General features: G+C 38.3%; 1 protein-coding gene and 1 long non-coding RNA gene across 2 annotated transcripts in view; both read left to right on the forward strand.

Moving 5' to 3' along the window:
- LOC128467629 (mucin-5AC-like) overlaps nt 1-18898 on the forward strand; it is a 32333-nt gene extending 13435 nt beyond the window's left edge. Inside the window, exons 13-35 of the mRNA XM_053449304.1 lie at nt 83-220; nt 324-488; nt 701-795; nt 1058-1184; nt 1457-1712; nt 2059-2111; nt 2484-2584; nt 3017-3168; nt 3305-3443; nt 3684-3794; nt 4004-4183; nt 4308-4547; nt 4836-4992; nt 5489-5617; nt 6119-6263; nt 6784-6824; nt 7092-7781; nt 7961-14725; nt 15072-16499; nt 17446-17544; nt 17875-17915; nt 18156-18287; nt 18764-18898. Of these exons, the coding sequence (XP_053305279.1) occupies nt 83-220; nt 324-488; nt 701-795; nt 1058-1184; nt 1457-1712; nt 2059-2111; nt 2484-2584; nt 3017-3168; nt 3305-3443; nt 3684-3794; nt 4004-4183; nt 4308-4547; nt 4836-4992; nt 5489-5617; nt 6119-6263; nt 6784-6824; nt 7092-7781; nt 7961-14725; nt 15072-16499; nt 17446-17544; nt 17875-17915; nt 18156-18287; nt 18764-18898 (11519 nt within the window). The remainder of the gene's footprint in view (nt 1-82; nt 221-323; nt 489-700; nt 796-1057; nt 1185-1456; nt 1713-2058; nt 2112-2483; nt 2585-3016; nt 3169-3304; nt 3444-3683; nt 3795-4003; nt 4184-4307; nt 4548-4835; nt 4993-5488; nt 5618-6118; nt 6264-6783; nt 6825-7091; nt 7782-7960; nt 14726-15071; nt 16500-17445; nt 17545-17874; nt 17916-18155; nt 18288-18763) is intronic.
- A 184-nt stretch (nt 18899-19082) lies between these two features.
- LOC128467117 (uncharacterized) lies at nt 19083-20115 on the forward strand. The gene is made up of 3 exons (XR_008345686.1): nt 19083-19204; nt 19738-19792; nt 20023-20115. It is a non-coding gene; the product is annotated as an uncharacterized LOC128467117 (long non-coding RNA).
- The last annotated feature ends 525 nt before the right edge of the window (nt 20116-20640 follow it).

Here is a 20640-nt window from a genome sequence, read left to right on the forward strand (position 1 = left end):
CATTAATAATAAATCTCTGTCATGTCGTGAAATGAGTTCTAAAGCTTTTCAAGCTTCATCATACAAATGATTTGTCTTACAGCCAGTGTCACCATATTCAGACCATCAAGCTTCTACATCATCGTGCAGGCCAAAATTGGCCTACAGCTCAAGATCCAAATGGTACCCAATATGCAAGTCCACGTCATTATGGATCCACAACATATGAACCAAACCTGTGGCAAGTGGATTTTTCTTAAAAATCTTAAAAATCTAAATCCATAAGTGTAAACTATTTTCATAAAATACCAAATGCAAATAAATGCCAAACCTTGCTTCCTTAGGTCTTTGCGGTAACTTCAACAACATACAAACTGATGACTTCAAATCACCAAGCGGAGTGATTGAAGGGACTGGTTCATCGTTCGGAAATTTGTGGAAGACGCAGGCTGACTGCCCCAACGTTAGAAACAGCTTTGAGAATCCCTGTTCTCTCAGCACTGATGCTGGTGAGGTTTTAAAGGAATCTTAGGTCTAGCATAGTTCTATGGCCGCAAATTATGTATTCCATATATAGCCGTTCAATTGCGTCTTCTTGGTCAATCTTTTGAGGATGTCATAGCTGTATATTTATAATGAGGATTTATAGCTGTATATTTATAATGAGAATTCATAGCTTTATATTTATAATGTCTCATGCAAATGTTTTATTTTTCTATAGAACAATTTGCCACACACTGGTGCTCATTGATCAAAGACAGCGAAGGACCATTCTCTGCATGTCACAAAACTGTTGACCCAGCCCCTTATCATGAGGTAGAAAAAAAAGATGAATTTAAATGTATTAAGTATTATGAATGTCATCTTACATTATATATAAATTGATGGGACGCTGGTGCAGAACAGGCCACTGGGGAGCTTTGACATGTTTTGGGGTTACTTCTTCCTTTTATATGTCAGTCATCTTGGTCAATGAAGTAATTATTTCATGTTTGTGTAAATAAGGCTCTTTCCAATATTTTATTGCAATAAAAAACTTTAAATAATACTCACTTAAAATATTTGTGTATCTGCACAGAACTGCATGTTTGATTCCTGTAATTGTGAAAAGAGTGAAGAATGCATGTGTACGGCACTTTCTTCCTACGTCTATGCTTGCAATAGACAAGGAGTTGACTTGAGAGGATGGAGAAAACACGCTTGCGGTAAGATATCACCAACCGGGGGCTGTTCACATTTCTGAAGGAAGCACTGTGGCAACATGATCCCAGAGCCATTAGGTTTTATTGAAGGGTATAAATGCTCTGCGGCGACCTCATAGCTGTACCTGTCATATGTTGCACAAGACCTTTATTCATAAGCATCCTGGGCAAATACTAATGTCTACAAATTTGTAGTTGCCGAAGAATGGTCTGATTAGCGGAATTCAGTTACTCATCGTTAACTAATTTGTATGTACATTTTATATATCTTCTAGGTGTTTACACCACTACATGCCCTGCAACTTTGACATACAGCTATTCAGTCAGCACTTGCCTGCCCACTTGCCACTCAATCAGTGAGCCTGATGAGACTTGCGATATCTCCTTCACCAACGTCGATGGGTGCATTTGTGAGGATGGAACCTATATGGATGAAAGTGGCAAGTGTGTCCTGCCTGCTTTTTGCTCCTGCTTTTACAAAGGTTCACCAGTATCCCCTGGAGAAGTTATCCATGAACATGGGGCAATATGGTAAGTCATCATCAGGGCCAGATTTACATTCCAGATGCCAAAGGACACAAAGGCTACTAAAAGATCCTCCGTTAGTTACATATCTTAAAACAGGATTCTATAGGTGCATCAAACAGAGTAGTAGGTGGATGTCAAATAGAACTTGAGCAAAATGTATTCTATATGCAAGAGGTGGCAGGGCTAGTCTTACCCTTTCCCCCTGTGCTGCTACTAAAAAGGTGGTCCCCTAGGCTCATGTCTTATCTGCTTTATTGGGAATCCAGCCCATTTTTCAGTCTGTTTCATCATATGCGTTTCTGCTTTCACTAATGCTAACAACTATATATATTTTTATCTAATATTGCAGCACATGTACTAATGGAAAAATGGAATGTATTGGAGAACAATCACAAGAGAAAGGTATATACCGCATCTTAATAATTTTTAAAAAGTAGGACAATTTTTGAAGCAAAGCAACAAAAAAGACAATCATGTTCAACACTTGCATGGAAAGTGTTATAAAAAGGGGGTCCACTTGTGTTTCAGTGTACGTGTAATGTCAGGTCTAGTTTTGATTCCATGCAGAAATCATTTTGATTGCAAAACTTGGACACATTTAAAATTACATTTTGTAACAACATTTACCTGAAATTTACACTAGTTAAGCCCCTTTCTAGTAATAGCATAACTATTACTTCAAACAATATATCTAAATTGTGACCATTGAATGTGTAGCAATGCCTCTGTTTGATTTCCATTTTTTCCCCCCCAAAATTTTTTTATTTAATGTAGTGTGCGAATACCCACTGGTCTACTTTGACTGCAAAAATGCTCCACCTGAAAGCATGGGATCTGAATGCCAAAAAAGCTGCTCAACCTTTGAAACAGAATGTGTAAGTGACACTTGTTGTTACTGCTGTAGAATAATACATGAACATAAAATGATGAATTTGTGTTTCACATATTTTTGGTTTTAAATACCAATTACCAGTCTAATTTCATACTATTCTTAGCACCATGGTTGGTCTTTGGGGCGTTCATACAGTGGTTGTACAAAGCACCATACTTACTTTTGGGCATCAAACTCTCTCACCACTTTATATGAATAAAATCTGTATAAATCATGAAATATACATTTTTATAGCTAGAATTAAAAAATACTTTAGTAAGTCCACTAATTCCTAGGCCAACATTTGACCTTCCTTCTCTGCAATATAAGTGTACTTTATATTGTTAGATACAAGTTTATTTGTTTCTGCTGAGGGTGGACAGTTAGACACCCTCTATTTGGTACGATGGTTACAGTTTGCTATTATATATTACAGTACAGTAAAGAATGTGTATCTGGATGCATGTGTCCAGAAGGATTGGTGATCAACGATAGAGGGGAATGTGTCCGTGAGGAAGACTGTCCTTGTGTACACAATGATGACTTCTTTGAGGCAGGAGAAGTAATACAGGTTGAGTGCAACACCTGGTAAGCATATTCTTTGTGCTGGAATCAGCATTATATGGAAATCAAAAGTGATTGTTGACTCAATAGGATATGATCTCACAGGAAGTTAAACAACTATATGAACTATATCTCCTCCTAAAATGTTATAATTTTATAGTACTTGCAAACAGAGAAAATGGGATTGTACAACTAACACCTGCCTGGGAACTTGCGCTGTTTATGGAGATGGACACTACATTACCTTTGATGCAAAGAGATACCGTTTCAATGGAGACTGTCAGTATACTTTGGCTCAGGTACATCCTTCTTCCTTATAACACGATTGGTTATTATTGATGCAATGAACTCACAAAATGAAGACTGTCAACAAAACAGATGTAAAATTCGCAAATTCATGTCTATCAATAATATTAATATTAAAAATATTAAAATGTTGTTTGCAAACATTGTTTTTGGGTTGTTGATGATTTTATGGGATTTTTTTAGACTTGCTATGTTCATGTCTCAAATCTCTCAAATAATACATCAATCCCCAGGATTACTGTTCTGATGATTCCAAGGCTGGAACATTCAGAGTGATCACAGAGAACATACCCTGCGGCACCACAGGCACTACCTGCTCAAAATCCATCAGGCTCTTCTTAGGGGTGAGTAATATCAGTCCCTCTATGTGTTAAGAAGCTTTTCTTATATTAAAGAAAAGTTGAAATCCATAATTTGTGGCATGAAACACCACTCGGGTTGCCCTTTCCAACCTTTTTTGTGATTTCTAAAGCTCTCATTTAAGAAAATGTATACTGCAGTAGTAATCAGTGCAGTTAACAATTTAATATTCTTTTCCTATTTCTTCTTCCAGAACTATCAGCTAATTCTTGGTGACCAGAAGTTTGATGTGGTTAAAAGGGAATTTGGGGAGTATGTGCCCTTCAGGGTCAGACAGATGGGCATCTACATGGTGGTTGAAGCTTTGAATGGCCTAGTTTTGGTGTGGGACAAGAAAACCACTATCTTTGTAAAATTGCATCCTACGTTTAAGGTAAGTTTCAGAAAAAAAAGTAAAATCATGAGTGCACAAACTGTTTATTAGAAAAGGTTCTATGAACATCACACATGTTAACATTTCAGAGTAAACTAAAATACAATGATATTTCTTTTTACAGGGAAAAGTCTGTGGTCTTTGCGGTAACTATGATGGCAATACTGTTAATGACTTTATCACCAGGAGTCTCTCTGTGGTTGGAGATGTTACCGAATTTGGTAACAGTTGGAAAATGTCTCCCAATTGCCCAGACGCTTTTGTTGTCAGGGATCCTTGTTCTCATAACCCATACAGAAAATCATGGGCACAGAGACAGTGTAGCATCCTCACTGGACCAGTCTTCTACTCGTGTCATGCTTTGGTAAGACTGATATTATTTTTGCTTTATTCTATTGAAACCTTTTAATTCCAGATTTGTAGTGTGATGTCATCTCTGAAATACTTGCTTTCTCCCTAGGGGATTTAGAAGTGCTCTTTTATCAGATTTTTCAAACTTCTATTTTCAGTTCTTACCCAATCTGTAACTGCAAAATAACTATTCCAATTGCTTACATTTGGGGGTCATTTGGGGGTCATTGTTATCAGACAGCAAATTAATAAATACAAAGTTGAACAATGTATAAAAAAAAATAACGTTCTCTGCTCACAGGTGGACCCAGTGAAATATTACGAAGCTTGTGTTAACGATGCATGCGCCTGTGACACTGGTGGAGACTGCGAGTGCTTCTGTACAGCTGTAGCCTCGTATGCTCAAGCTTGCAGTGAAGCTGGCGAGTGCGTCACCTGGAGAACACCAACCATGTGCCGTACGTATCAGTTAATCATGACAGTTAAATACAGAATTGTAAACAAAAAACTATAGATGAATTCATAATGCTGACTATGTTGCTTTTAATGACCCTTGAACTTAAGGGTATATATTTTTATCTGACTTACCTTTCTCCCATTAGACATGAAGTACAACCCAAAGATATAGTAATCCAAACTTGGACAGGATTTTATTTCTTATTTCTGTCCTTTTAGCCTCCTAAATAACCTGCTGATCTTTCCTTTTAAAAAAAAAACACTCTTTAATACTGCTAAACACCCACTTTTTCTAACATAAGAACCACAGCCTGTCTAAAAGCACCCACTAGCAATCTAGCTTCTCATTACTGAGTTTAGCTTTAAGGTAGGAAAACACGAGGATCATGTGTCCCATGTAAAAATCCATGCAAGAGCACACAGAATAAAGACCAGTCCTTGAAATATGACTTAATATAATTTACTGACCTAAAAACCTTATTTCTTCTCCTTCAACAGCTGTGTTTTGTGACTACTACAACCGGGAAGGACATTGTGAATGGCACTACCAGGCTTGTGGAGCTCCATGCCTAAAAACCTGTAGGAATCCTACTGGTGTTTGCTTTAACAACTTGACCGGTTTAGAAGGTGAGAACAACAACTCCCTGATGAAAATGATATTAACACAACAGTTCAAACACTGAATGCTTCATATATGCCAGAACTGAAAGTATTTCGGTATTTTCAAATTTGTATTTCAACATGTACCTGATAACAGAGTTTCCACTCTACAAAACACAAGTGTGATATAGCCATTAAGTATATAGCATTTTCATTGATCAACACAGATTAAGGTAAATATTAATGAAGGGCAGCTATATTGGCTGAAACTCGACCATGCCCATGAGACATCTGATTTAGAAAGAACGTTTGCTCCCATAAATTGCACCACTGGGATGTATTTTCTAGTCCCAAATAATTTCCCAAACCACTGTGTAATTTGTCAGCCCTTTGTAATTAAGTAGCTAAATGGTCAGGTTCCTAATGACATTAGATAACGTTTGACCAACCATTCAGAGACATGAAAGCAATTCAAATGTAATCTATAAAATGATATTTTTATATACATTTGCTACTCATTATTTCCAGGTTGCTACCCGAAATGCCCACCTGCCAGACCTTACTTTGATGAGGAGAGTATGCGGTGTGTTTCTTCATGCCACTGTTATGATGAATATGGGGAAGAATATAAACCGGGACAGAAAATGCCAAGTGAAAACAGATGTTCAATCTGGTAAGGAATATATTCAGAAAAGGTCTCAGACACAAGGTGGTGCATATTTAAATTGAGTCTGAAATGTAAATGTTGTAAATCAGTGACTGGACACACTCCTATTGATTTTTTTTGAAAGTATTGTGCTCCTGCTGATTGACAGCTTAAGCAGCCAATTAGGGGCAAAATATTTCGGATGACGGTGGAATAAAGAAGCACGACTGCAGATTCTATGTAAAATGTTATATAAATAAGTATATCATATACAAATGTGCACTCTTTTATAGTAGATTTATGCTATAATTAAAATAAAAAAGCTATAACTCTACAAACATTGCAGAAACGTCCATAGATGTTTCCTTTATAATAAATAAATAAATAAATATAAAACCCCCATACAAAATTTAAAAATCTGCTTCAGTGGTTGAAGTAATAGTTTGATTAATACTGTAAGGCCTAATTTATTTGTTTACTACCTGTAGTGTACAATATATTATCAGTTTATATGCTAATTGTTTTCTATAATTATCATTTATTTCAGCCGATGTACAAACACTGGAAAAGTATGTTCTAAACAACCAGGTAAGTAACTACTACACAACTTGTTACAAAGTTATCATCTGTGGATAACTGCTTTGCTGCTGTTGTTTTTTTCATTAACAAATATTAGTGTATGAAAGAGATGGAGTGCAATTCAATATTACAATTAGATTTGCATTTAGACATTTAATGTTATGCTATTTATTTTCTCAAGTAATGTAGCCAGCTCCAGCTCAGTAAAGCACTCTTGTTTTGGATCCAGTTTAATGTTTAGTTAATAAGTTATGTTTTTATATTTACTTTCTGCAGTCTGCTGCTTTTATGAAAACAAGGAATTTTTGCCTGGTGATATAATTTATTCCACTGGTGATGGAATTGGCGGATGTATTAATGCAATTTGCTCAGACAATTCAACTATTGAAAGAAGCATTGGTCCATGTGCAACCACAGTGAGTCCAAGTACAGAATTTGACTTCTCCACACCATCAACACCAACTGCTTCACCTACAGGTCCTTCTGATTATACATCCTCTAGCTCCTCTAGTTCTCCAACATCTTCATCACCAGTTGAGTCCTCGACAGGTCCCTTGTCCCCTGGTTCTTCAGTTGGTTATCCTAGTTCTTCCACAACCTCAACACCAATAAGCACATCTACAGGTCCTTCTGATTATACATCCCCCAGCTCTTCAACTGGCTACACCAGCTCTCCAACATCTTCATCACCAATTGAGTCCTCTACAGGTCCTTCATCTCCTGGCTCTTCAGCTGGCTATCCTAGTCCTTCCACAGCCTCAACACCAATAGGCACATCTACAGGTCCTTCTGATTATACATCCCCCGGATCTTCGACTGGCTACCCCAGTTCTACATCATCTTCATCACTAACTGAGTCCTCCACAGACATAACCTCATCTATCTCTGTTGAAACAAGCAGTGAAACATCTTCAGAACTGAACAGCACCCCCCCTGGTTTTGCTGGCACCACAACAATTCCAACTGGTAAATTTCCTATAAATTATACATTTTTTGTCATGTTTTGTCACACATTGTGTTATTTGTACAACAGAAATACTTAGTATTTACTTGCTGTTTTGGTATACACATTCTAAGCAAGAAAATAATGATGATGATAATAATAATAATAATTATAATAATATTGTGTCTGTTTACTGTTTCAGCTATTCCAACCATCTGTGTTGAAGCTTATGAGTGCAGTTGGTCCCAATGGTATGATGTGAGCAATCCAGATCTTGGAGCTGAAGATGGTGATTTCGAAACCTTTGAGAATATAAGAGCCAAAGGCCATGAATTGTGCAAAAATCCAAAAAGCGTACAATGCAGAGCAAAAGAATATCCAGATCAAGCTTTAGAGGATCTAGGACAAGATGTTACATGTAGCAGAAAAAATGGTCTTATTTGCCTTAATAGCAAAAACTCACCTATATGCCACAATTTTGAAATGAGGGTTGAATGCTGTAATTATAGGGAATGTACAGCCACTACTGAGTCACCAAGTTCCCAAACATCTCCAGGTACTGAAAAATCCACCCAGTCATCTCCTACTACTATATATTCACCAACACCATCATCAACAGAAAGTTCATCACATGAAGTAAAATCTACACCTGAAACATCAACATCTCAAACTACTTCAAAAGAAGTGCCCACGTCTCCATCAAAAGAATCACCATCTCAAGTAACAAGTTCAGTTTCACCAACAACAGCCTGTATACACAAGATGGAATGCCGCTGGACACCCTGGTATGATACTAATGTACCAAATAAAAAAAGTGATGGTGGAGAAGTAGAAAGCCTTAATGATATAAAGAAAGCAGGAGCCGTGATTTGTACAAATAAAGAAGTTGAAAATAAAATAGAATGTGATGCTATAGATGATGAGGGTTTACCAATCACTAACAATCAACAGGTAATTACTTGTAATCTGGAAAATGGATTAATTTGCTCGAACAGCGATCAAAACATAACAAAGAAATGTAACAATTACAGAATAAGGGTTGAATGCTGTGCAAAATATTGTGAATCACCACAAACACCAATAATATCCACTACATCCCCTACTGAATTGGCCACATCATCAGAAACTTCTGAACCAGGGACTACAAAATCTCCAATACATCCATCAACCTCATCTACTAGGACCCCTGGTACAACACCTCACATGCAGTCGACCCCTGCGATTGCTACTGAAAGCACATCACCTCCGTCATCTGCACCATCTGTAATTGGTACATCTCAACCATCATCTACATGTGTATATAAGAAGGAATGTCGCTGGACTCAGTGGTATGATCTTAATCAACCTAACACAAAAAGTGATGGTGGAGATAGTGAAAGTATAGAGGATGTAAAAGCAAAAGGACATGTAGTTTGTATAAATGGAGAAATTGAAAACAAAATACAATGTGAAGCCATAGACAAATATGGAAAAACAATTGCTAATAATCAGCAGATAATGTCTTGTGTCCTAAAAGGTGGTCTGAGTTGCAGAAATAGCCATCAGATGAAGAAGGAGAAATGTCACAATTACAGAATTAGGGTTGAATGTTGTTTTGAGTTCTGTGAAGCACCTACCACTAAATCACCAAGTACAGAATCTTCATCAACAAAAACACCTGGAACATTAGTTCCATCATCAACTATTACGGAAAGTCCGTCCTCTCCTTCTGGCCCTGGGACATCTACATCTGGAAGTCCTAGTTCAGCCTCTGTGACTGAACCATCCTCTCCTGGATCCAAAACACCTGGTGAAATTACTGAAACATCCTCTCCTTCTGGCCCTGGAACATCTACTTCTGGAAGTCCAACTACAACTTCTGTGACTGAATCTTCTTCTCCTGGATCCAAAACACCTGGAGAAACACCTGGCACAACATCTCCACTAGGTCCTGGAACATCTACTTCTGGAAGCTCAACGACAAGTTCTGTAACTGAACCTTCTTCTCCTGGGTCCAAAACACCTGATGAAAAGCCTGAAACATCCTCTCCTTCTGGCCCTGGAACATCTACTTCTGGAAGTCCTACCACAACATCTGTGACAGAACCTGGGTCACCTGGTGCTGAATCCTCACCATCATCTCCTTCATCCACTAGTCTGACTTCATCAGGTGGCACATATACAACATCACCCTGTGTGTATAAGATGGAGTGTCGCTGGACTCAGTGGTATGATAACAATAAACCTAATAAAAAAAGTGATGGTGGAGACAATGAGAGTATAGAAGATATAAAATCTAAAGGGGGAGAGGTTTGCTCTAAAGGGGAGGTTGAAAACAAAATAGAATGTGAAGCTGTGGACAAAGATGGAAGAAGCATTTCTGATAATCAACAAGTGATAACTTGTGATGTGGAAACTGGACTAGCATGTCAAAACAGACAACAAAAGGAAAAAGAAAAGTGTCATAATTACCGAATGAGATATGAATGTTGTGCGGAGTATTGTGAGCGACTAGAAACACCAACAACATCTAGCCCCATCATCACTGAATCAACAACTACAGTAAGTGGATCTTTAACATCAGAAACACCTAGAACCTCACCATCCTCACCTGTTGTTACAGAACGCCCATCAACAGGTGCTGTAACTGAACCTGACTACACAACTACTGAAAACTGTGAGAAGTTTAGAGCATCAGAATGTCATTGGACAGAATGGTTTAATGAGGAGAAACCTTCAACAGATATTAAAAGTGGCGACAATGAGAATACAAATAAACTAAGGTCCAAAGGAATAGAAGTATGTAAGAAAGAAGAGGTTGAAAACCAAATTGAGTGCAGGGCTGAGGAATATCCAGAGCTAGCTTATGAAGAAATAAAACAAGTATCTAAATGTAATATTAAAGAAGGATTAGTGTGTAATAATGAAGATCAGACTGAAAATGATACACTATGTCATGACTTCAAGATACGAATTGAATGCTGTTCTAAAAATTTTGTTAAATTCTGTGGTGAATTTACAACATCTCCTGCCTCACCATCATCTACCGAAGTGACTAAGATCCCTACAACAACTGCAGTAACTAAACCTTCCTCACCTGGAACGTTCCCATCTACTTCAGTCCCTGGAGCATCAACTTCTAAAACTCCTGGCACAACCTCTCCATATGGACCTGAAGCTTCTACTTCAGGAACTCCTACTACAGCCTCTGTGACTGAACCATCCTCTCCTGGATCTAAAACACCTGGTGAAATTAATGAAACATCCTCTCCTTCTGGCCCTGGAACGTCTACTTCTGGAAGTCCAACTATAACTTCTGTGACTGAATCTTCTTCTCCTGGATCCAAAACACCTGGAGAAACACCTGGTACAACATCTCCACTAGGTCCTGGAACATCCACTTCTGGAAGCTCAACGACAAGTTCTGTAACTGAACCTTCTTCTCCTGGGTCCAAAACACCTGATGAAAAGCCTGAAACATCCTCTCCTTCTGGCCCTGGAACATCTACTTCTGGAAGTCCTACCACAACATCTGTGACAGAACCTGGGTCACCTGGTGCTGAATCCTCACCATCATCTCCTTCATCCACTAGTCTGACTTCATCAGGTGGCACATATACAACATCACCCTGTGTGTATAAGATGGAGTGTCGCTGGACTCAGTGGTATGATAACAATAAACCTAATAAAAAAAGTGATGGTGGAGACAATGAGAGTATAGAAGATATAAAATCTAAAGGGGGAGAGGTTTGCTCTAAAGGGGAGGTTGAAAACAAAATAGAATGTGAAGCTGTGGACAAAGATGGAAGAAGCATTTCTGATAATCAACAAGTGATAACTTGTGATGTGGAAACTGGACTAGCATGTCAAAACAGAGAACAAAAGGAAAAAGAAAAGTGTCATAATTACCGAATGAGATATGAATGTTGTGCGGAGTATTGTGAGCGACTAGAAACACCAACAACATCTAGCCCCATCATCACTGAATCAACAACTACAGTAAGTGGATCTTCAACATCAGAAACACCTGGAACCTCACCATCCTCACCTGTTGTTACAGAACGCCCATCAACAGGTGCTGTAACTGAACCTGACTACACAACTACTGAAAACTGTGAGAAGTTTAGAGCATCAGAATGTCATTGGACAGAATGGTTTAATGAGGAGAAACCTTCAACAGATATTAAAAGTGGCGACAATGAGAATACAAATAAACTAAGGTCCAAAGGAATAGAAGTATGTAAGAAAGAAGAGGTTGAAAACCAAATTGAGTGCAGGGCTGAGGAATATCCAGAGCTAGCTTATGAAGAAATAAAACAAGTATCTAAATGTAATATTAAAGAAGGATTAGTGTGTAATAATGAAGATCAGACTGAAAATGATACACTATGTCATGACTTCAAGATACGAATTGAATGCTGTTCTAAAAATTTTGTTAAATTCTGTGGTGAATTTACTACATCTCCTGCCTCACCAACATCTACCGAAGTGACTAAGATCCCTACAACAACTGCAGTAACTAAACCTTCCTCACCTGGAACGTTCCCATCTACTTCAGTCCCTGGAGCATCAACTTCTAAAACTCCTGGCACAACCTCTCCATATGGACCTGAAACTTCTACTTCAGGAACTCCTACTACAGCCTCTGTGACTGAACCATCCTCTCCTGGATCTAAAACACCTGGTGAAATTAATGAAACATCATCTCCTTCTGGCCCTGGAACGTCTACTTCTGGAAGTCCAACTACAACTTCTGTGACTGAATCTTCTTCTCCTGGATCCAAAACACCTGGAGAAACACCTGGTACAACATCTCCACTAGGTCCTGGAACATCCACTTCTGGAAGCTCAACGACAAGTTCTGTAACTGAACCTTCTTCTCCTGGGTCCAAAACACCTGATGAAAAGCCTGAAACATCCTCTCCTTCTGGCCCTGGAACATCTACTTCTGGAAGTCCTACCACAACATCTGTGACAGAACCTGGGTCACCTGGTGCTGAATCCTCACCATCATCTCCTTCATCCACTAGTCTGACTTCATCAGGTGGCACATATACAACATCACCCTGTGTGTATAAGATGGAGTGTCGCTGGACTCAGTGGTATGATAACAATAAACCTAATAAAAAAAGTGATGGTGGAGACAATGAGAGTATAGAAGATATAAAATCTAAAGGGGGAGAGGTTTGCTCTAAAGGGGAGGTTGAAAACAAAATAGAATGTGAAGCTGTGGACAAAGATGGAAGAAGCATTTCTGATAATCAACAAGTGATAACTTGTGATGTGGAAACTGGACTAGCATGTCAAAACAGAGAACAAAAGGAAAAAGAAAAGTGTCATAATTACCGAATGAGATATGAATGTTGTGCGGAGTATTGTGAGCGACTAGAAACACCAACAACATCTAGCCCCATCATCACTGAATCAACAACTACAGTAAGTGGATCTTCAACATCAGAAACACCTGGAACCTCACCATCCTCACCTGTTGTTACAGAACGCCCATCAACAGGTGCTGTAACTGAACCTGACTACACAACTACTGAAAACTGTGAGAAGTTTAGAGCATCAGAATGTCATTGGACAGAATGGTTTAATGAGGAGAAACCTTCAACAGATATTAAAAGTGGCGACAATGAGAATACAAATAAACTAAGGTCCAAAGGAATAGAAGTATGTAAGAAAGAAGAGGTTGAAAACCAAATTGAGTGCAGGGCTGAGGAATATCCAGAGCTAGCTTATGAAGAAATAAAACAAGTATCTAAATGTAATATTAAAGAAGGATTAGTGTGTAATAATGAAGATCAGACTGAAAATGATACACTATGTCATGACTTCAAGATACGAATTGAATGCTGTTCTAAAAATTTTGTTAAATTCTGTGGTGAATTTACTACATCTCCTGCCACACCATCATCTACCGAAGTGACTAAGATCCCTACAACAACTGCAGTAACTAAACCTTCCTCACCTGGAACGTCCCCATCTACTTCAGTCCCTGGAGCATCAACTTCTAAAACTCCTGGCACCTCCTCTGAGACTTCAACAGGCCCAGTGACAGAAGGTTCCACCACCACATCAACATCAAAAGCCACACTTTCACCTACATCTCCTTCTGCAACTTCATCTTCAACATCTCCCCCATCCTCTGGCATTTCATCCACCAGTTCCCCAAGTACAACTACCAGCTGTGAAAAGTTCAGACTATCTGAATGCCACTGGACAAGGTGGTTTAACGAAGAGAAACCTTCATCAGATATAGAAAGTGGGGATATTGAAAACTCAAGTAAACTAAAGACCAAAGGAATAGAAGTCTGCAAGCCAGAAGAAGTTGAAAATCAAATTGAGTGCAGAGCAGTGCAATTTCCTGATTTAGCCTATACAGATATTAAGCAAGTTTCAAAGTGTAATGTGAAAGATGGATTGGTTTGTGAGAATAAACATCAATCAGAGGATGGCAACAAATGCCATGACTATGAGATAAGGATGGAGTGCTGCTCTGAAAGGTTTGTTAAAGCTTGTGGAGAATCAGTCCCATCACCTGCTTCGCCCTCACCTTCTGAGATGACAAAACATCCTTCAACAACTTCTGTATCTGAACCATCCTCATCAGAAGCATCACCCACATCATCGACAAGCATTTTGTCAAGCCAAACTCCTTCCACTGAATCATCTCCTAGTTCCCCTGGTTCTCCAAGTTCATCTTCTCCACCCAGTCCTTCTCGTACAACAACATCTGTTTCTAGTACTTCAAGTGGTACTGTAACAGTGTCTTCCACCTCTGGAACAACTTCTTATCCAACAACATCCCCATCTGATAGTTCATCCGCTGCTTCATCTACTACTGCAACTGTGATATTATCTACAAGAAGCACACCATCATCTTCTGAAAAAACCACATCTCCAACTACATCTCCCGAAGGTTCATCAACTGTCAGCGGCACAACACCTTGCTTCTGCAAAGTAAATGAAAAGTTCTTTTCTCCAGGTATGTTCACTTGAACCAGTTTCATGCTTCAACGATTTTGATCAAATTTCCTGTGACCAGACTTGACTATCCAATTAATTTTGCTAATAATTATACTGATTCTAAAAGAAAATGCACATGCTAAAATGGTCAGGTTATGTTCAGGTTGATCCTGTCCCTTAATACAAAGGTTAGGATGCTGCTAATATAAAAGCTGACATTCCATAACATTGAGAATGCATGGCTGTAGCCCACACCAATCACACAACCATACTGCCAGCAATAGGCTGGGTTACCTTGTTGTTAATCCCCTCGTATTGAAGTGCTTGATCTACTTAATAACTGGTAAATCTTTTTCATGTACTAGGTGAAATACTCTACAAAGAAGCAGATAAAGATGGTTGTGAATATTATGCAATATGCAGCGATACGTGTAGACCAGAATGGCACATGGGGCAATGTTCCACAACAGCATCAACAGGCACATCTCCAGGTGGAGAGTACAGTCCCAGCAGCACATCTACTCCAACACCTGAAACTTCAGAAGTTAAAGATGTTACCAGTTCTTCTCCACACATGTCAAGACCAAGCAAAAAGCCTCCAACCTCAACAGGTTCTACAGTAGAAGAATCTGGTTCCACCACTGCACCTCCCACAGGAAGCGCTCCAACAACTGATACTTCCTTAGTGATGAGTGTCACAGGTGGCAATTCCTACCTAACCAGGCCCAGCAAGAGACCACCAACACCTGGTTCAACTGAAGGAAGTTCAACCGAATTGAGTACACAGGGCTATTCTTCAACAGAATCGAGTCCTGAAAGTTCATCGCCATCTGGAACGAGTCCAGGAGGATATTCACCAACACAAACAAGTCCAGGAAGCTCATTACCATCAGGAACTAGTCCAGGAGGCTTGTCCCCAACGGAAACTAGCCCTGGTAGCACACATCCAACAGAATTTACACAAAATGAATCTGGTTCCACCACTGCACCTCCCACAGGAAGCGCTCCAACAACTGATACTTCCTTAGTGATGAGTGTCACAGGTGGCACTTCATACCTAACCAGGCCCAGCAGGAGACCACCAACAGATGGTTCAACTGAATTGAGTACAGAGGGCTATTCTCCAACAGAATCAAGTCCTGGAAGTTCATCGCCATCAGAAACGAGTCCAGGAGGCTATTCTCCAACAGAATCGAGTCCTGAAAGTTCATCGCCATCTGGAACGAGTCCAGGAGGATATTCACCAACACAAACAAGTCCAGGAAGCTCATTACCATCAGGAACTAGTCCAGGAGGCTTGTCCCCAACCGAAACTAGCCCTGGTAGCACACATCCAACAGAATTTACATCAAATGAATCCAGCTCCCCAACACCTGAAACTTCAGATGTAAAAGATGTTACCAGTTCTTCTTCACACATGCCAAGACCAAGCAAAAAGCCTCCAACCTCAGCAGGTTCTACAGTAGAAGAATCTGGTTCCACCACTGCACCTCCCACAGGAAGCGCTCCAACAACTGATACTTCCTTAGTGATGAGTGTCACAGGTGGCACTTCATACCTAACCAGGCCCAGCAGGAGACCACCAACACATGGTTCAACTGAATTGAGTACAGAGGGCTATTCTCCAACAGAATCAAGTCCTGGAAGTTCATCGCCATCAGAAACGAGTCCAGGAGGCTATTCTCCAACAGAATCAAGTCCTGGAAGTTCATCACCATCAGAAACGAGTCCAGGAGTATATTCACCAACAGAATCTAGCCCAGGAAGCTCTTCTCCACCTGAAACGCACCCAGGTAGCACAACTGAGCAGAACCCTATAACCTTGTTTTCTTTTACTTTTCATGGAAATAACCAGTATGGACTTCTTGTTTTGTTATATATTTTTACCTGAAAAATATTAATGAAATTATTATTAATTGCTTGTTCAGGGGAAATGAAACATTTAAGGCAGTGAAGTGAATCAGAAAATACTTTACTACTATTTGGTTTCTTGTAACTTAAAAAAGATTAATAGTTAACTTGTTATTTAACATGATTACATGATTTATATTAAAATAATATGTTTATATTTGGCAAGGCATAGGTAGAAGTTCATTGAAGAGCTTTGTAATATTCTATAGAGCAATATAAATCTAAAGTACTTAGATTTTAAGTATATAGTGGTTTGCAATGTTGACAACCTATGAAGTACCATTGCAATGATGTTGGTGTTAAGATTTACATATGGCCCAGACTAACAAAATGCATGGTGATTTTTCACGGTAACGTAACATAGAAAACAATACAGTAGTCTCTTAAAGTGCAGAAATGTTGCAATCAATGTACATTTACTGCCCTCCTTCTTTTTTAAAGACAAGCCTGATTATTTTGTGATTATATAACATAAAATAATGATGCTATGGGTTAGTGATATGAAAGTGTGAATTTACTGAATGTATTGGGTGAACTTGCTTTGGCAGCATTTTCGTGAGCTATTGTGCATACTGATTATTGGTAAAAACACCCAGTGATATTATGGCATGGATATCATATTTAGCCACATTAAACCACCTTATTATATATATATTTTTTTTTCAAGCTGGATGAGAGCCAGAAAAAAGTCTTGGTGACACATCCAGATGGTTAGCCTGAATCACGGGTAGTTTTAAACTAGGAATAGGGATTTTGTCCAACATGATACTTTAAAAATATGTTACCTATTTGTTATCAATATTATACATTTTATCTGTTTGTTATTAGCTTGTGGACCCTGTGAATGCCTAATGCCAACATGTGGAACCGGTTATCGTGTGGTATCTTACAGGCCCCCTGGTGCTTGTTGTGCTAATATCAGATGTGGTAAGTGTATGTATGTGACAAACTTATCACGGTTGATATATATATATATATATATATATATATATATATATATATATATGCTGAAAATAGGCACCTATTGAAACTACTGAGTGTAAGAATTAACTAGAGAGCTTGCCACGTTTCATAGCAGTTATGCCTCAATCAGGTGGAGGTCCAAAGACTTGTACATTTATTGATGGGTTCTGTAAACAGAGAATTAAAATGTAATTATAAAACAGCAAAATTACCGCCATCAAGTCCTTAATTGCAGCTTCCAAAATGGACAGTTACATCAGTAAAATAATACAAAACGTGTCGTTCATTTCACAGAGCCTGACTCCGTCTGCGTAGTAGACAATACCATATACCAGGTAAATTCATTTTTCAGCACACTATTTTTTGGGGAAACTATTGGTGACTGTGTCCACAGACAAAGGAACCTGTATGGAACAGTAACTAATACCAAAGAAAGTGTCAGTTGTATTGCACAAGTGGGTTACACCGGAACCTTTGTACCCTCTTTTCATTAGTGTCGTTACTTTACAATTCAATGTTGTTGCTTTTTTAATTGTTGTTTTCTTTATTACTTGACTTTGTTTTTGTTCACCTAGCGTGGATCCACAGTGCCACAACCTAAGGATGTGTGCCAACAATGTGAATGTTCTGAACAGGAAAAAGATGAGGAATCAGGGCTTTATGCAGTAAAATGTCAGCCAATCGTGTGTGATGAGACTTGTAAAGAGGTACGCGCATCTTGGTGAAATGAAGATTCAGCCATTTTGAATTTATGCATATGCAGTAGTCCCATTTTCTTCACATGCTGACATTATGTTTTTTTTTTTTTTTTTTTAATAAATATAAATATCCATTGTAATAAAACAAATTAATTGTTAACAGGCCTACATAAAATAATTTCAAGAATAACATCTTCTTTATATCCCCGTTACCATATTACATAGTGAAATGACAATACAAGTGAAGGTTTAATAAACATCAATTCTATGGGTGCAAGTTATTCTTGGTAAATATATATGCAAATGTATTATGTTTATGTTTTGTTAAACAAAGTTTATCCATTTTCCTGGAAACACGGCTAAGGATAAAATAGTGTAAGTCAGATGTGGTTTTGAAAATAACTGTTGCAAAATAGCGGGGTCTTTTGTAAGTTTCCTGGGGGTGCATATGTATTTATATACATATATATATCATTTCTTTTTAGGGTTTCACATACGCTAAGAAGGAAGGACAGTGTTGCGGTGAATGTGTGGCTAATCAATGTACCGTGAAAGGAGTAGATGACAAACAAGTGGAAATCAAGGTGAATGCAAGGACATGTATGCCTCACATATCTTAAATGGAACGTGAAAGGTGTTTTCCATACTTGCACAAGAGGAAACTAAAATCTATTATATATATATATATATATATTTATAAAATATATATATATATATATATATTTTTTTTTTCTATGTAAATGACACCACTGAAGTTAAGCTGCAATCTAAAATGTGTTTTGTATATCCATATTTAGGTTGGAGAGTCTTACCGCCCTGAAAGTAGCACCTGCAGTTACTATGAATGTGATGAGGAGGATGGCAAACCAATCCTGACCAAAGTGAAGAAGATCTGCCAGGAACTGGATGTTTCTAAATGTGAACAGGTATTTTCGGTAGCTGCGTTCAGAAAAAGATCTATGGTAGTAAATTCAATGGATATCAATCAGCTTTTCTATTTTTCCTTTTTAATTTCAATTGTTTTCGTTGCATTGCTACACAATTAAGTAGTTGGTAAGTTTCTGTATCATATTGTGAGTAAGTCCGTAGTTGGGAAATTAATGAAAACCATGGTAAAAGAAAAGATTATTTAATATCTGGATGTAAAGTGGTTTGCATGATAAGGTTTACTGCAGGGAGATCTTACAAGGAAGGTATATCTTTTTGCAGATCTTACACACGTCACATCAGTAAGAATATACAGTGTTGCGTGACACCAAAATAGGGTGACCTGGTAGCTTTATTTTAGAAAATCATTCCTGCCTGCTCATGGTGGCCTAGTGATGACACTGGGAGAGCTGCACCCCTGTCAAGATAACTTAAGTCGCAATTTTGAAGGATAGGTGACCACAATTCACAGATATCATGATAATTTTATTGTGTATTTAAAAAGAAAAGCTAAAACGTTTTTATTTTATAGGACACCATTAAATATGATGAGGATGGTTGCTGTCAGACATGCACACTTAAGAAAGGTAACCAATACTTAAATCTAAATAAAAATATTTCTATTGTTAAGAAATGCATCTTACATGTTTCCTTGCCAAACTATACATTTCAAATGGTCATTAGTGCACATTTTTTTGTGATGTTTTCCCTTTTTAATTTTATTATAATGAATCTTTAAATACCTACTGTATTATAAGATGAGTGTAATGTATAATACTAGTTCCTGCTGCCACCAATTCTTGTTCTTGATTTCTAGAAGTAATAGTTGAAGAGAAACCCGTGGGAACCGGAGATTGTAGTTCTCGCAAAAATGTGACAGTCTTCAGGGAAGATGACTGCGAGATTGAGGTGGAACTCACATATTGCGGTGGTCCATGTATGGGCTCATCCATGTAAGTTATCAGCTTGGTTGTTGAACCCTTTAGCACTCAAGGTTACCATTTTTTTTTCAATTGTTATAACACTTTATTTGTGCTATCATTTAAGATATGGTTTTAATACTTTTAAGTAAGCCATTTTCAGTAAAATGTGTATGGTAAAAAGTATTCAGCCTTGTGACAGGTTTGGTTTCTTCTATTTTTCAGCTATTCCATGGAAGCTCAAGATATGGATCATAAATGTACCTGCTGTACTGAGCTGGAGGTGGCAGAAAGACAAGTTGAGCTTCTGTGCGCAAACGGGCAGCGTAGAAGCTACACCTATAAGGATGTAGTAAGATGTGGCTGTGCAGGAGCAATCTGTACCCCAGTCTCTGAATCAGCAGAGCTTGCACAACAGTCATTTCAAACTGCCTCATAAGTAATGGAAACAAGAGAGCAGAGCAAGACCATAATTTGGTTGAATGAATAAGTGTTCCTAATGTTTTCCCCGTCCA

Source organism: Spea bombifrons, chromosome 10, assembly GCF_027358695.1.
Source record: "Spea bombifrons isolate aSpeBom1 chromosome 10, aSpeBom1.2.pri, whole genome shotgun sequence".
Taxonomy (NCBI): Eukaryota; Metazoa; Chordata; class Amphibia; order Anura; family Pelobatidae; genus Spea; species Spea bombifrons.